Source organism: Limulus polyphemus, unplaced genomic scaffold, assembly GCF_000517525.1.
Source record: "Limulus polyphemus unplaced genomic scaffold, Limulus_polyphemus-2.1.2 Scaffold185, whole genome shotgun sequence".
In the NCBI taxonomy this organism is placed as follows: domain Eukaryota; kingdom Metazoa; phylum Arthropoda; class Merostomata; order Xiphosura; family Limulidae; genus Limulus; species Limulus polyphemus.
The window spans coordinates 494,175-512,086 of NW_013665795.1; the positions used below are offsets into that span (position 1 = coordinate 494,175).

The window sequence follows — 17,912 nt, forward strand, 5'->3', positions numbered from 1 at the left end:
ATGTAATTTGTAAATATCGTAATAAAAAAAAAATCAATTTTTTGAATAAAGGGTACCACTTTTAATATATATAAAACAGATTACATCAGCATAAATCTGAACACACTTTCCGTGAAGTACTTCCCAGAATAGTCCTTTTTTTCTTAACATTTTTCAATGAGCTACGAATACCCCAATTACTAGCACAAACAGCCACCTGTAGGGCAGCATTTCATAACTACTGAAGAGAGTGCTTCCCTTAGCACTAGTTTTTAAAAGGAATATCTAGAATATCTTCTTCAATTGTGAAGTCATCACTGACAGTACAGATGAAAATTAAAAGTTTTCTAATATCACTTACATCTGTTATTTAGAGAAATATTTAGATATCGATACATCTGCTTTTAAGTTAAATTCCACTTGCTCACTCGTTTCATTAATTCTTCATGAAACAGTTTAGTGAGATACATACATACACTGAAAATTTCTAACCATTTTTATATCTCCAAAAGCATCAGCCATTTTAATTGTGCATTGTGTAATAACTTCAGCATTTCTGAATTAAGTGTTTTCTTTGCAACTAAAAAAACTAACATCATAAGAAGCTTGTGTTTAAACTTGATTTCTGAATAGTTGTTCTTCGGCAAACACATTTTCCGGCTTATTCAACTTTGACACAAGATCTTTTACCACAGTTTTTCTAGCTTTACCATTGTAAATGTTATACTTGTCTTTGTGGTTTGTTTCATAATGGCACTGAAGGTTATAGTCTTTTGTTACGAACACGACTTGAGAACAAACAAGACACAGAGTTTTCTTTTGAAATTCATGTACAAATAATTCTCTTTTCACTTTTGATTGAAATTTCTCTTTTCCAAATCCACGTTTCTTCTCTTACTCAAACTCATTGTTACTTTAAAAAACAAAGAATTCTAAATTACAATGTAATTATTAAATGCATTCACTTTGGATTAATTACTTCAAAAGCACAAACACAAATTACTGTCATGTTGAAGTGTGGTGGCTGCCAACAGTAAATACTGACTAAGGCTAAGCACGTATGTGCAATGCTCCCGAGATCACACGATTAAAACAACCAGTCAGCATTGTGACTGTGCAGCAGGCAAAAACAAATCCAAGCTGTAGTAAGATTAACAACTAAATGCCACGAGTAAGCACTTTTGAATAGCCTTCATGACAAAAATTTTAGGAACTGATAGGTTTTAAGATATTAATTATTTTATTTCTGAATTTTGACTTTCATCAATCTTTTATGGATATTCAAATTTTCTTAGGGTCAAAGAAAGAGACCTCGCAGGCTGCCAGTTGAACTACACTGCTCTACACTACTTAGCTGCACAAGTAGTTTGTATAGTCACCAATATATTCATGCGTTTTTTTAATAGGCAGTTCATGCTCATTTCACAGTCAACTTAATACGAATACTCTGCCTAAACTACATCAAAGAAGAATTAGTATAATAATCTGGGACAAATAACTTTTGAATTATCCTGTAAGAGAGTAAATGAATGCTATAAAAACATTGAAATCATTGTACATATCTTTTAAAAAACAGTTATATTAATTAATGTAATTCTTCAAATTTACATTATTTAGATCTCTTATAGTTGGAGAAGAATGTATTTGGTAGTAGAAAAACGTAGTTGATGTTTTGTATATTATTATTATTTATAAAAATAACTCTACATGTATATATGATTGGTAAGGAGATTTTCTTCCTATTTTGTATTTAAAAATTATATATATATATGCACATATAAAGGAAAATTTTAAAAGAAAGAAAGATAAAATGTAACAAATACAAGATGTTTTTTGCCAATAAAAAAATAATTATCGACTTATTGCTTCATAGGAAGCGAATGCATTGCAAAAAGTTCCTACATAAAATATGACTGGTAATCTTTCTTATCAGTATCTAACGAGGTGATAAAGCTATGCATTTTATGATTTGAGTTTATGATAAGCTGCTGAGCATTTATTAACTATTTACGTATTATAAAAGTGACGTACAGTACAGCTATTTTGTTAACAATAGATATGTACTGGCCAGTACTATTGACCGGTTCCTTGAAATAAATATTTTAAACAAGTAACTGATAGTATATTTAATAAAAAAATTAAAGTTACTAATAAAAATAAAAATTAAACTACAGTATCTTTAGACCTCAATGATGTAAGCAAATTTTGGATGTAAAATTTTGTACTGCTGTTTGTGGAAAATGTCCATAAGTGATTCACTGTCATTCTAAAAATAAACAAAAATGTAAGTAGTTCTAGAAGGATATGTTAAGTAATACTTTTTTGTACATTGAACTAAATACAAACTGCTATAAATAAATTGGTATTCTAGCAAAACTGTCAAGTTTTGAACTTTTCCATTATCAGATTAAATATCTATGACATATGCTGCTGCTTTACACAAATATTTATATGAAGGAATGTATAAAAAACACTAAAATGTAAGACAAGAAATTTCTGACTGTACAACATTTACATTTTTCTTAGATTGGAATTAAAAATAGATTTAAGCCAAATCTAAATTTATTATTGTAACTTGAGAAGCTGAAAATGCCTTTGACTAACTTATTGAAGTTGGGTCCACACGCGGCATTAGATCAGTATCATGATTTTGACTGTTAAACATTGCAATACAAATGGTTAATTTTTTATGACTGGTGTTTTATCACAGACCTTGTAACCAACAGTTTAGAAAAAACATTTTTAAAAAGTCAGTGAATCTTACTGATAGTTTGAGGATTATATTTGTTATTGAATTACAAAAAGATAGTTTATCTTTGTAGCTTACTGTTTGTTTTCATGGCCACAAAAGTTTGGAGTTAGGCAAAGAAAAAGTGTAGGCATTTAAAAATCATTAGAAAAACTATGGAAGTTCATACTTTGATGTGCTAGTAAAAGCTTAGAAAATTAGAAAGCTTGTTTGAAAATTGAGGTTAAATTTAATGTTATGATTATCATTTGTGAATTTTAGGTTGTGATCCATAACTGATTGTGTTTCTGCTCTTTTATGGTAAACACTGATGAATAAAAACCACTAGACTATCAATAGGTAAATTAGGTGCAGTAGTTGTAGAGCATTACATATAATTATAGAATATTAACTTAAATATTTGTTTTCTTTATAAATAATAATGAATGCAAATTGCATCAGTATTTAATGAGTTTAGCATGACTCCAAATATACATATTACTAAAGAATAAAATAAAAAAATGTTTGTTTTTTTTATTAGTGGTTATTATACAATGGGTTTAATCACCTATTCCAATGTATAACAAACTAGAGGCATAAAACTTAGAGCAAAAGAAACTTGTGTAATTTATAAATCTAGAGCAGGGTTTTACCCTTTGGTAGAGCTCAGAATTTTGGAGCTGGCACACAAAGTTTGAATAAGTGTGATATCAGAAAATATTATTCACACTTCAAGCTATAGGTACATCATAAGAGTGACAGTCAGTCCTTTAGCATAGATAGATGGGTGCTGCAGACTGATTGCCTTCCCTCTAATGGCAGCAAATAGCTTTGCCATAAATACAAATAAATGGATTTAATATTTATCACAAAATATCAGATCTTTAAAAAGCACATTGTTTCTAGTTTGACTAGTGTAGCACTAATATGTTTGTAAAGCTGAGGCATAAACATATCCAATTTATGTGAAGCACCAGAACATTAAACTAAGTATTGTAAAATCTAAAACAACATTCAACTTTTTAAGTAAAAATTTTCAGTTTCTACAAATCTTGGAACAGCCAAGTAGATTGTATACATCATTATAATGAAATTACAAGATTTTCAGTAGTAAAGTTAAGCCTTATTTTTAAAATGAATCTTAACTTACCCAATTTGAGCAAGCCACTAGATATTTATAAGTAATTTTACAATATCTTGCACAAGATCATTCTAAAAAAAGATTAAATACAAATAACCTCGTTTAAATATTTACAAACAAAATAGCTTGTGAACAGGTGATTTTAAATTAATAACCCCCCTACAATTAACATTCTTTTAAGACACCAGATACAAGACGAATATCTTTAGAAATATTATTACATGCATGATTGGATCATGATAACACCATACACAAATTGTTATCCCCAAGTTTTATTCATATAACTATGAAAACTTGTGGAATTACACCATTAAGTTTTTTTCTTAGCTAGCGAGCAGCAATTGACACCTGCCAAACTCGTATCAGATTGTCTGTATATCCTGCAAATAAGGTTTGTCCATCAGCAGACCAGGCCATAGAAATACATTGAGGAGGCTCTGCTTTGGAACTGGTTGTAATCACTTCAGGTCGAAGTTCGTCAACCATGTTCTTACCTTCAAGGTCCTGCCATTCAAAAAAAAAAAAAAGATTACAATCATAATCATGTTAAGGGCTGAAGCCAAACAAATTGTAAATTTTGTTTCTAGTGCAGTAGAATTAGTAAGAAAACCAGAGTTTTAGAATTGGGTACTCAGATCCTTGTTTTAAATAATTTTGTTGTTTAAACACCAAATATTGTTAAACAAACACAGAACTGTTTAAGGGACAGTGTAAAACTTATTTCAGAATGCTCAAGCTATCAGATTTGGTTAATTGTGGGTTCAGCTCCTTACATTTGTTTTTGTTCCAATAAGCGATGTACTAAAATCTTAAGGTTCTGGGTTATATAAATGTACCCATTTAACCATCCAATGCAATTTGATTAAAAATATATATATACATGTGAATTTAATACAATAAAAAAAATGAACCAGTAAGTTATAAATTACCCTTTACTGCCCATTTTCTTCCAACATGTCATTCAGTTAATAACAGTAATTTTAAACAAATGCATTATATGAGCTGTAGTGCTTTATATAAAGACTATAAAGGAGTTCTCACATAGAAAAATTTCTTAACTATTAGGTTACTAGCCAACGGTTTATCAGAAATTATAGCTTTTCCACAAGGAAAAACACCATGGTGCAGCTTAACCTCTTTGTCATATGGAAATGGATAATATTCCAGACAATAATGCTTTTAACACTTTATGGAGAAGAAAGACATTCAACCCACAGATTACAAAATCACACTATGCACCTAAAAAGTAACTAGTTAATCTTAAACAGCCAAAAGTGTAATATGTACAGTACACTTTATATAGGGAATTTCTTTTTAACTAAAACACAAATATATTCCAACTTATCTTTAGAATATTTAATCAACTCTTTTTACAGTTGCATAAGAACCTTCTTATATGCTTTGTGTAGTGCGTGAAGTAGACTTGTACAGACGTTAAAAAGAATAATGAGAATTGCCATTTGAGCATCAGTTTTGACTACTTCAAGCTGAAAATTAAATTGTTAGAGGTCCATTTACAAATATTTGTCCAAAATTACCTTGTTTTATATCTGATAATAACAAGCTAGATACTATTTTAAAATGGATAATTTTGTAATTTGTCTACAATGTAATGCAATATGTATACTTAACTTAAAATTAATAGGCATACAAAAGCATTATGAAATTTGGAAATAAACATTTTCTTGTTGCACTTAAAAGGATAGGAATATGGATTGGGTTTTAGGGCATAGATAGTAAAATGCTATACAAAAACAAAGGAAACTTAATATTACTCAGCAATTAATTACACCATTTAAAAATTAAGTATTTTAATGATATCCTAACTTAAAACATCACATTTATAAAATTGTCTTACATACAATTTAAATCAGTAGTTATTTAAAATATAAAAGCCACCAATGTAAAAGTTTGTCTTAAAATTAAAAAACATTTTAATTTTTTCACTCATAGGAAGACTAATTAGACCTATCCTAATATTAAATAATGGTTGTCTAGCACCACAATAAATAGCTTTTAGTTTCTCTGTGCAGTCAGTTAAGTAAATTGTGTATCCAACTTTACCTATTAGTTACAAATATAAATGTAATATCTGCCGATGTATTATAAAAATATTACACCCTATTTGACAAAGTACATCAAGACACATTTTATTAAAAATAACCCATGCAGTGAAGTTAGTCTGAAATTTTGTTATAAATAATATTGTACGATGACTTGTATCAAATATATATATCTGCCTTTATAAATATCATATTGCTATTTGTTACAAAATTCAGTTACAGAATAATTACAAATTATCAATGGTAGCAATTAACCCTCTCAAAAGTGTATTGTTAAATTTCACAGATTGATTGAGTTTCCTAATTTATACAGCAAAACCTATTTTCCATTTGGTAAACTAATAAACCATGATACAAAAACACATTTAGAGGAAATCAGACTCAAGAATTTTTTTAGAGCTTTATTAACAGAAATCATGCGAGACTGAGAAGTCAACATAATTACCGTTACAAAAATCTACTCCCTTTGACCAACTTGCAACAAATATCAAATTTTCACAATCACGGCCTTCTTATTATAGCGGAGCTTGCGATGTATACGTCCAAAACTCGGATCTCAGGAAACTACCGCACTGATCATCACCAGTCGTAATTGGGTAATATTTTTACAACTACACAGTATTTTGATAGTTGAGCAATAAATAAAACAATTGAAATTTCCACAAAAATGATGTTTCAGATTTAACCAGTAAAAATGACAAACAAAAAAAAGAGTAAGTTTCAGTTATAACCAATAAAAATTACAAAAAAAGGAGTAAGTTTCAAATATAAAACAATTAAAAAACAAACTTAAAACAATTATTTGTTTTTCTTCAGTTGCAACAGAAAAGCAAGGCACTTTCATTGATAACTGCATCTACAAAGAAATACTTAAATAAAATCTACACTGTGATGATAGCTCATTTTTAAACTAAAATTTCAATAAAATGCTTTTTCTCATGGATGGTGAACATTATTGAATGTTAAGTATGAGTACATTGTTGTAGAACTGTCATACAATTCCAGAAAAGGCTACAGACCCAATAGCCTTACACAGTAACTAGCAGTTATACCTGCCTGGAGGGTGGGTACTTCTGCTAGTAATAACAATTAGAATACTGAAGTACATGCCACTACACCATAGAAATCACAGAGAAATATTAACTTAAATATAAATAACAGATTATTTATGAAAGAATAATCAATTCTAATTTCACCTACCCAAATCTTGATGCTTGGGCCAGTAGCAACACATAACCAGTAGCGGTTGGGGCTGAAGCATAGACTATTAATAATGTCAGTGTGATCTAGGGTGTAGAGATGCTTTCCCTCGTTAAGATCCCACAGCATAGCTTTACAATCCTGATGGGAGAAATTAGCTAGCTCTTAATAATTCTATGCCTCTTATTTGTTTCTGACTACATGGTAGAAAAAGTTCCTATCTTTTTAAATATGATGAATAAACAAACTTGAATGACAAATAAAGGAACACTTTTATTGGAAACAGTAGAAAGATGAATCAAAATAAGTATTAAGTTCATGTATTATTTATATATACAAAGATAACACGAGCAATCAAGTTATTTTAAGAGCGTAATTCAGGCACTTTTGTATTGAAATCACTTTTTATCCAAGTAACCCTACAAACAATAGCAGACATTTATAAAATTAATTGGAAAACCATTACATAAAACTTAAATATTACCAAACACAACATTACAAAAATGCTTAGAATTACAATTTACTGAAATTGTAAATGCAGATATCAAGTTCAAAGAGTTAAAAAGAGGACTGATTGAAGATAAAATAAAATTTTATAAAAGATAAAATCTAAGTAATTCAAAATATGCCTAATAACATCAGGATTGAAGGTGGTGGAGACAGGTACTGAGAATTATTCTATCTTATTAGCAGTGAATGTGTATTTAAACTATAGTAAGAGTAAGTTAGATAATATACGTGTTTATTAAATGATATCTACATTAGAAGGTAATTTATTAATAACACTGGATTTACTGCTCAGGGAACGTGCAAAAGCTTATTATATGGCATTTATTCTACCTTGATAAAAACTTTTTGTGCACAGTTAGATATACAAAATGCCCTGATCATGTTAACAAGTATACTAGGTCCCGTAATAGCAAGAAGTATGCATATTAATATTCTTTAACAGAGGGAAGATAGGATTCAAGCTCCTCCTCCCCTTTTAAGGATGTAAACAATTTAGAACATGATAACAACTATGCTAAAAGAGGGACATTTTAACTAAATACTTTGTTGAAAAAAAAACCTATCTGCAAAAAAACATGTGCTGGTAAGCGATAGTTTCGTGATTTGAAGCCCATACATATTTCAGTTCAGCATGTAATATTTATAGTGAAACCTTAAAGTCTTACCAAGTTTCAGAAATGACACTAATATTATAGTTGAACATTAAGCAAAGTGACTCACTTTTCCACCTGAGGCACACAACGATCCATCTGGAGAAACTGTCACAGTGTTGAGGTAACCAGTGTGGCCAATATGGTTTGTCTTCAGTCGACAGTTGGTCAGGTTCCATACCTTCATGAAAATTAAAATTAGCTGAGCACTTAAAATAATTTGTTCTTCAAGTCCCATTACTGAAACTACACTCCTCATGGCAGAACAAGTCATCATACATAATCAAAAGCTAATACATGATAATCATTGAGCAGAATTTTGTAAAAGTAAAAATTGGTTCAGTAGACTATAAAAATACTTTGTACTTAAGAACTCACCTTAACGTATTTATCCCAACCACAGGATACAATTATAGGATTATTGTTGTTTGGAGAGAATCTTACACAAGAGACCCAATCACTATGTCCATCATCCTGCAAAAGTAAATTTGTGTATGCAATAAAGTGACAGATTAAATGAAATTTCACAATTCACAAATAGAAATTATCAACACTGAACTACATAAATGATTCCTTTAAGGAACTTTGTGTAAATTCAGAAAGAAAGTTATACTTCTGCACTGAATCTAAAGTAATCTATTAGCAAAGGAGAAGTATCAAAATTCAGATATGATGTTCTTTTTCACATCATTTTTTTAAAATCTTACCAGGTAAAAATCAGCAACATTATACTATTTACATTAATAAGTAACTTATAACTATGACAACTGTTTTCACATTAAAAAGCATCAGAATGTTCAAATACAAAAACATATGCATTTAGAATAAGAAAAATTAATTACAAAAAAAAAAAACTCAGACAAAAAACGCCCTTAATATTTCAGCGTCCAATTTCTTTAACTAACCTGAATAGTATACTTGCACTGAGCCAAAGTATTCCACAGTTTGATACTTCTGTCACGAGATCCGGACACTATCTGACGGTTATCAGCAGAAAAAGCTACACTCAAGACGTCTTTAGTATGGTCTTCAAACCGGCGAGTTGTGTTTCCCCTAAAATCAAAACACCAAACATTACAGAGCAAAATGAATTAGACATTTCAATTTAAATTATGCATAAGTCATTCTGATACACATACAAACAAACTGGATTCTGATCTCATCAATCCTATAAATGTCTTAATATGTCTTGACACAAGATGATGATCCCACAGTATTTAAATAAAGTACATCTTGTTAAATTTTATTCAATGATTTACCTAGATTACTGATAGAATCTAGTATACAGTGAAATCTCATTAATCCAAATACATTTGTAATGTATTGGCTCTTCCAGATTGGTAAGACATCCAGGTAGTGGAATTAATCACCGTAAACACATTGGACTATATTAACAGCATGCATTTTCAACTGATAAATGTAACAGTGCAAACTAGCAAGAGAGGACGTGCAACTGGTAAACAAAACGTAACTGTATGTGCAATAAACTTGGCAGTTTATTACTTTATATGCCATCAATAACTATACAAATTGCATAATCAAGGTGCATGTGTCATTATCTTCACATCAACCATCATTTTGTTCAAACCAATGACTTAACTAATACGATATACATAATACGTGTTCCTCTCTTGCATAAACATCTCTTAATGATGCTGATACTTCTATGAACATTTGAAAATTTGATTGGTTTACTTTTCTAAGGAACTATGACAGTAATCAGTGAACTATTAAGGCTTGGGTCAACTTCAAGCAACTTCTTTCAATATTTAGTTTAAACCTCACGACTTTTGTTGTCATCTGTAAACTTGTTATCCAGCAAAGCATTGTTCTGAATCCCTTTTGTAAAAATGAACTTCAAAGAAAAGTTAACACTTAATGGTTTTCAATTCAATTCATTATATAGCTTACATTATGTAACAGCAAATGTACAAACTTACCACTCATCTTGTTGCAACATCATTGCTACTACCAAAAAGGCAGGTCTTTATACTAAAGGAAATGAATGTTATTTATAGAGTCAAACCTGCTCTCAACAAGAATTAATGCCAGACGATAAGCTTTTAATTTGTAATACCCACTTAACATGGTTAACATAGATTCAGCATTTTTTTTAAAGTTACAGATTTTATAAGCTGAAAGCCAACCACAACTAATTACATAGTTATATTTACCCTGATCCAAAAAAGGAATTCCAAGTTACATTGTACCAAAATTTCATTAGTTCTTCAAGTTCAAGAATAATTTGCATCTGAGCATTTTTTTAAAATATATACTTTCCCAAACAATAGATTTTTTAAAAGAATGCACTTACATTCTTTTTTGTTTTAAGATTAATGGAAAATTCACAAGTGCCAGATGGACACGTACAAGTCACTGGTGGAAAACTCCTAGTCGCAAGCTCTAAATGATACAAATGGAAATGGTCAGATCATTCTACTTACTGAAAACCTGTAATAGGTCAGTGGAGAAGGATGTGATCAAATTTAACATCAGTGTTATTGCAATTTAGTATCACAATTACAATCTCATGATCAAATCTGGTATTTATTTTCTCTTTTTCATTTTTGAAGCTGAGCAACACGTATCAATTTCAAGTTTTGCATATCAATTACTCTTCCTTTATGCACTGAATGTCTTTAATGTAATATACTGGAAAGAATTTAGAAATAGCGAGCAAAGGAAAAATTAAAATTATTATAGTCCTTACAGTGAGTTGCCTAGAATCACAATTCTCTTACTTACACAGACAAATCCCACAAACGCAGAGTTTTATCCCAAGAACAAGACAGAGCATACTGACCATCAGAAGACATCACCACATCGGTTACAAAGTGACCATGACCCTTCAGACGTTTCTGAGGAATTCCATAGTTTGTGTCATCGCGAGTCAACTTCCACATAATGAGGGTTTTGTCTATAGCAGAAAAATTTTTTTAATATTAAAAAAAGTTAAATAAGGAACTCCCCTTTATACTTCTATAAAACAATCTCCTAGAGAAGGAAAGTTTGCTTGTAATAAGACTGAAGGATCATTAAATGTTCCAAACTTTTAACTATAAAAGTAATCTTTATTATACTCATCAACATATACTATGCATGACTGTTCTATTCTATACTGGATAAACAATAAAACATTATTAGCATTCCATAGGGTTGGTATGGAAAAAAGCAAACTTGAATATTTCCCAAATCAAACCATTATTCATGCTGCAAAAAGTACAACTAGGTACAGCATCAGCACACAAATGCAGATCAAATGAGCATCTTAGTTATTAATACACTATTTTACACATAGGCACTTTACAAGTGGATATTTTTCATGATATTATGTTGTGTCTTGGGCTCCTTATTTTAAGAATGACATTGAGCTGTTGGAAAGGATTCAAAAATGGGTTACTAGGATGATTCCTGGGATGGAGTGGCTGTCATATGAGGACAGGTTAACTTCCTTAACATTATTTACACCTGAGAAAAGAATGGTTACAGAGGATCCAGTTTAAGTGTTCAGAATTATAAAAGGAATAGATAGGATTAATACATAATTTTTTGTGTTTAGTGGTAAGACTAAGGAACATACACTTAAGATTTAGCAGGGTAGATGATATTTGGAAATTAGGAAATTAATGCTTTTAACAGGTTGGTCAGCCTTTAGAAAAGATTGCTTTCAGACATAATAGACACGAGATGATTGGGAGAATTGAAGAGAGAGGCTTGAATACTACTTGAGTATAGACAGGTGTGTATTTGTTGAAATGGTTGGGCCAAATACCAAATAATGAGAGTGGCATGGTTCTTGTGTCTATCCAGTTCTTAAAACAAAGGGGTTTGGTAGTATAGCCTATCAAGTCTCTTGCATTCAGTGGCAGAATAATACATTCAGAACTAATTTCAAGCTCTCTCCTCTCAGAAAGAAAAACTCTCCCTTCTGGTAAGATAATTTTCAGTCCCAGAAAGAAGGTCCAGAGAATTATTGTTCTCGGCCATGGATGTGAATGCGAAATTACAGTTGCGAGTATATAAATCTCCCATAAACAAAACACTAATTATTGTACACCAAACAACAAATGAAAAACGTGTACAGTACTAATACACGCTGAGTTTGCATGATTTATTTCAAGGCAACTGTACTCCCACTAGTTGTAAATTGGCTTTAAAAAAATTGCAATGATTGCTAAACCTTTCTTCTGCCATTTAGCAGCAACCAGTGAGCAAATGTTAAAACCAAAAACAGGTTGTTGGTTCAAATTGGTTGGACTACTAAGGATCAGTCATACATCAAACAATAGCTCCATTCATGCTCTACTTTGGTCTGGGTGGTTTTATTGGATCCAGAAGCATTTCCTATTTGAAAACACACAAATAAAACTTTAAAACTACTTATAATTCTTTTTAGCCACCAAATTTGTAGAAACAAGGCCATACAATAAACTTTGTGGTGCTTATTAGATAATGCATAAACCGATACATAGATATTTCTGCCCAAATTGAACCGATAGCATGTCAAAAAATGATGAATGGGGATTGTAAACAGACTATACATTGGCTTGGCAACAACTTGCTTTATGCCATATCATTGGACATAACCAGACAATATTTTGTCCTAACAACAGTTTGCTGTATGTTGTATCATTAGGTGTGGCTAGAGTGAAAGAACATGTGATACAATAGTCTATATAAAAGTGGTACGAATGATTTACCAATTATATAATGACATGACATAGAACAGGTGGAGGTTACTACTGGTACATATTTGTCAATCACAGTATTTCAAGTTTACAACTAATGTAATTACAAAATCTTTACTATTCTTTCATAGGTAAGCTAATACTACATTTTAAACATTTGGTTGTTGACAATTTTCATTTCATTTATCTTGAAATAGTTTGAAACTGATGCATTTTATTGGGAATACATTTTCGTATTCGAATACAAATTTTTGAATACACAGATTTCACGCACTCTCAGGTTACAAGGTAAACCAATAATTTGATATCCATCATTTGCTAACATTGTTCCAAATGGGAAGGTCGCATAGTGCGAAAGTTGATTTACAGGTACAATTATTAATTGTTTTTCTTTAATTGTGAACTACATAATTGAACTTGCAGTGTAAATCTACTAATTTTTCACTATGGAATCCAATGGTATATGATTTTTTTGGCTATTTTCATTATTCAAAAATCATCAAAACCCCTAATCATAATGAACATGAAAATATAGCATACATTATGCATTTGATGCAATTATTAATTTTACCCCACATTGCTGATTTAGCAATAGTTCTTGTTAGAACTGTTTATACACATTTCAAAGGTTTTAAAGGTTATGCACATTTCAAAGGTTATGGACATACAAACTGTACAATGAGTAAAAGTACGTTAATTTGTTACACGAACATCACCTTGCATTATAAGTTGTCGAGGTGAGACTGATGACAAAAATCTACAAACATATCTTGAGTACAAATACTTTTAGTTTAACATATCTGATTTTTTGTGCACAACAGTCTTGCTACATCTTTTGTAGATATACCCATTAGTTTGGGATATACAATCAACATCATTTCTCCAATACAGAGTTGTTCCAATGAAAAGAACTAGTGCACATTATGTTAGTAATATTTTTGATGTGATAGAAAATGCCACATTTTAATTTTTACAAATTAAAATGGCTTTCTTTTGTCATAAGTAACCGTGTGCCTTACAATCATTTTAAAAAGTTTAATTCATTGATATACTTTAGATTTTAAACAAGAGAAAATCCTCAATAGCTGTGGCACTTGAAATTCTTTTAGGCAGAATCAGAGTAAATTAATCTACAAGATCTTTGTTTTCCCTTTTATTAGCTATCGTTTGTGCACAAACAATATCAATATCAATTTTATTACTCATCAGGATCTCTTACCAGCCTACCCTCAAATTGAAATTATTTTACTTTTAGGCAGGATTAGAATAAATTAATCTACGAGACCTTGGGCATGGTCAAATACATCAGTCGAAAGGGTTTGACCTCAAGAGTCCAAAGCTGTAATTAGATCACAAATTGGTCAAGAGATGATAGAGTTACGTGCTAAAAGTTTGTACTTGAAAAGTGAAAACAACAACAAACAAACTTGGACTTGGAGTCAGAGTATTCTAGGAGCTGTGGTTAAAAATGTTTCTATCAGGGAGTAGTGGTTAGAGTTGGGGTGCAATAAATACCTACCTCTTGTAAAATGCTCCCCTTGATAGCTGACATTACTATATTTATCAACATAACAGTATTTTAGAGGGTAGTCCACACACACATTTTCATACAGTTTGAGCACCTTTAACAATAATTGAATAAATCAGATGGCTCTTTGCCCATAATTCGACATTGATAATACAAGTTACAAGGTTTGCTAACCAAGTCACTGCCACATTTAATTATGAATATGATTTGTTTATAATTATATACTATAGAATTACTTCTTTAATAGTATCAATATAAAACTATTAGTTAATAATTATTTACAACTGTTTCACCTATAACTAGTAAATAAACTTCAGTAGTTAAACTAACGTCGGATCACAGAATACAGACCAACAATTAACACTATATACTACTGAAGTGAAGATATACTACTGGTACAAGTAGTCTTCAGCTGTGCATAGGCTAAGCCCACTTACCTCTAGACGACGATAGAATCATTTCTGGATATTTTGGATTTGTGGCAATTTGAGAAATCCATCCATTGTGTCCTCTTAATGTTCCTTTTAAGTAAAGTCCTTCAGTCATGTTTCTAATGGATTCTTGAGTGCAGTTATTGCGATGAAAACAGATTTTCTATACTAACGCCAGATTGACAGTTACTTTACTAACCATTTGTTAAGGAAGTTTCATGATTCCTAGATGGCGCTTAAAGCACATAACTTTTAGCTTTTGTCACTTAAAAGTTTCCTTTTTGATTCAAATAGAATTGCTGCTCTTCGAAACTTTATTATTCTATACAGCTTTGGCTAAATAAATAAATAAAAATAAGACGTGAACATTTATTACTCGAGTTAAAATATATCTTCCGTATTCAGAAAGGTAAAATAAAGTTTAATTTTACCAAAATCCACACAACAAAATAGGAATAGAAACAACTTAACTTTTGTTTGTTTGTTTTGAATATTCAAGCAAACTTACACAAGGACTATATCATATATGTGCCAGATGTTCATAATTTTGAACCAAAAGATTATATGACGGCACCTAGTTAACAGTATTCACAACCAAATCTTGAGCTACTCAAGAGAAAGAAAGCTGTGAAGCTAAACACACTCTAGTAGAAACGACCGCCTTTTCATGTGCAAGTATGTATGATGTGGTTTCTTCTTGTTTTATAATAAAGCGTGTTTAATTTCTACCAAATTTATCCATCATTGTTACTTAATTTAACACACACACACACTAGGAAAACTCAGTTACCAGTTTCAGAATAACTCTCCATATTTTTTGAGCGAATCTGCCGTTATTAGCTGGTTCGTTTATCTGATACTTGTCGAAAAATCACTTTTTACTTGAAAATATCACACCATTATGAAATATTTAGTAGATAATTTCATTAGTTTTATCTTTCCCGTTTAAATGTGCCAGTATAAGATACATGTGAATACATTATACAGTCCATCACTATAGAAAACCTCGTATTCTTTTTGGATTTGCCATTGTCTAGGGTTTAACTTAGTGACCAATGTTGAATGTAATGATAGAGTGAACAACTTCAGGTTCATTTTCATTGCCAATATGATGCAATTTTTGGAATTATGAACAATACGGAAAAAGAGCAAACATTTGGTACATTCCTTAATCCATGGCTGTTTGGGTGGTCTCGACTTCAGTTGTATTGGTGCTGGTTCTCACGTAATCATCAGTGGTTTAATTTACATAAAAAATAAACATTACTAGAATATTTGTGACACTTACAATAAACAGCACTATGTTATTTGATTTCTCGCACTCTATGCTTCCTTATATTATTTGTACATTGAAATAACTGCAAAGTTCCATTTTTATTCCGGTAAATTGTCTTATGCAAGTATCAAGATGTTTAATAGGGAACTGAATTTGTTGTTGTGGTATACAAACACGTGCTCATTACTTCTCGTCTCCTTTACTCGGCAAGGTGAACATTCTCTGGGGTAATAGTGAACAGCTTTAGTGTATTTACCATCATTTATTTTACCAACCGTTAATTTAAGATAAGTGCAGTTAATATTAGCTAAATTTGACTTTACACCATTAGTTTAGTTAGATTAGTTTTAAATTTACTTTCTTGCCCTTATTACGCCTCGTGTATTTGTACATACAGTGTCTTATTTTTTTTTTTTTAGAATTTTCGTATACGCATTGTTTTTGTTTGTGGCATGGAAAAGTTGATGATGCCAACCCGTCAGTGGGCTTAGCTGTCACAATTACGATGTTGTATAGTTTGGAGGTAGTTTGTTTGTTTTAATTAAGCACAAAGCTACACAATGGGCTATCTGTGCTCTGCCCACCACGGGTATCGAAACCCGGATTTTAACTTTGTAAGTCCATAGACATACCGCTGTGCCACTGGGGGGGGGGGGGGGCTTGGCGGTAGTAATGAGCTCTCTTTGATCAAGTGTGGTGTTTGAGAGGGAAATTTCAAACAAATATACATCAACAACTGTGGTTCTAGATAAGAAGTAACATTTTTGGATTCCCTAATTAAGTTATGTTATTCTGATTATTTATTGTTGCTTTCATTATACTAGTTATTATATTAAATGTAATTACTTTTGTTTTCATTCGTCTTTTATTATAAATATTATTTTGCTTGTTTGTTTGTTTATTTGTTTTACAACAAAGCCACGTTGAACTATTCGCTGTGTCTACCGCGGGGAATCAAGCCCCAGAATTAGCGTTTTAAGTCTGTAAAGTATCCGCTGTCCCAACAGGGAATTGTTCTTTTGCATTGTTATCTTACAAGTTGTAATTAGGACTAACCTAACTCTCCTAAGCTGTCCGAATAGGAAGGATTGCTGTAAAGTATAACACGCAATATAAAGGTGGACAGTTATATTTCCCACTGTTGGGTCAAATGATACCACGAAGAAATATCGTCCTACATTTGCTATTTGAACATAGGTTTTACATGTTCGCCTAAGAATCCTACAGAGTAAAGTGGTAAAGAGAAAATCTGATACCTCGACCGCATCATTTGTTGGAGTAGAATTCACTATGCTCATCTTATTTCTTAAATAGGTTATACTAAATATCTATAGATGTCTTAAGAAATTACATTTTCTGGTGTAGAAGTACTTACAACCAAAGTAAGAGTCTACTACTGAGGGTAGACAGCTGTCTTAGAGAGTGGTTGGGTCTCAGAACTTCTCTCCTCCTCGAATGCTAGACTTTCTTAGCTGTAACAAAAGATACAAGATACATCGCAATCTGGTATACCCAGAACTACTGATCGAGTTTTTCTCCCGAGGAATGATGATATGGTTATTGTGATTTCTTGTGATCTAGTGAGTTTGAAACTTGTTTTGGTGGAGTTTTCTACTATCTTGACGAGTGCATTTTACTGTTCTTTTCTTAACTCTTGTGTAGGTTGGATTTAAATGTATTTAAAGGAGAAAATGACATTGTCTGAGAGAGTGGTTGAC

General features: G+C 31.2%; 1 protein-coding gene across 1 annotated transcript; it reads right to left on the reverse strand.

The window, feature by feature from the left end:
* Nucleotides 1–901: 901 nt before the first annotated feature.
* On the reverse strand, nt 902–15,135 carry LOC106478157 (guanine nucleotide-binding protein subunit beta-2-like 1). The gene is made up of 7 exons (XM_013938677.2): nt 14,925–15,135; nt 11,017–11,188; nt 9,177–9,324; nt 8,650–8,745; nt 8,342–8,452; nt 7,112–7,252; nt 902–4,352 (listed from the first exon to the last, which is right to left on the reverse strand). Exons 1-7 carry the CDS (start codon nt 15,031–15,033, stop codon nt 4,176–4,178), a joined length of 954 nt encoding a protein of 317 aa, XP_013794131.1. The 5' UTR covers nt 15,034–15,135; the 3' UTR covers nt 902–4,175.
* Nucleotides 15,136–17,912: the final 2,777 nt, after the last annotated feature.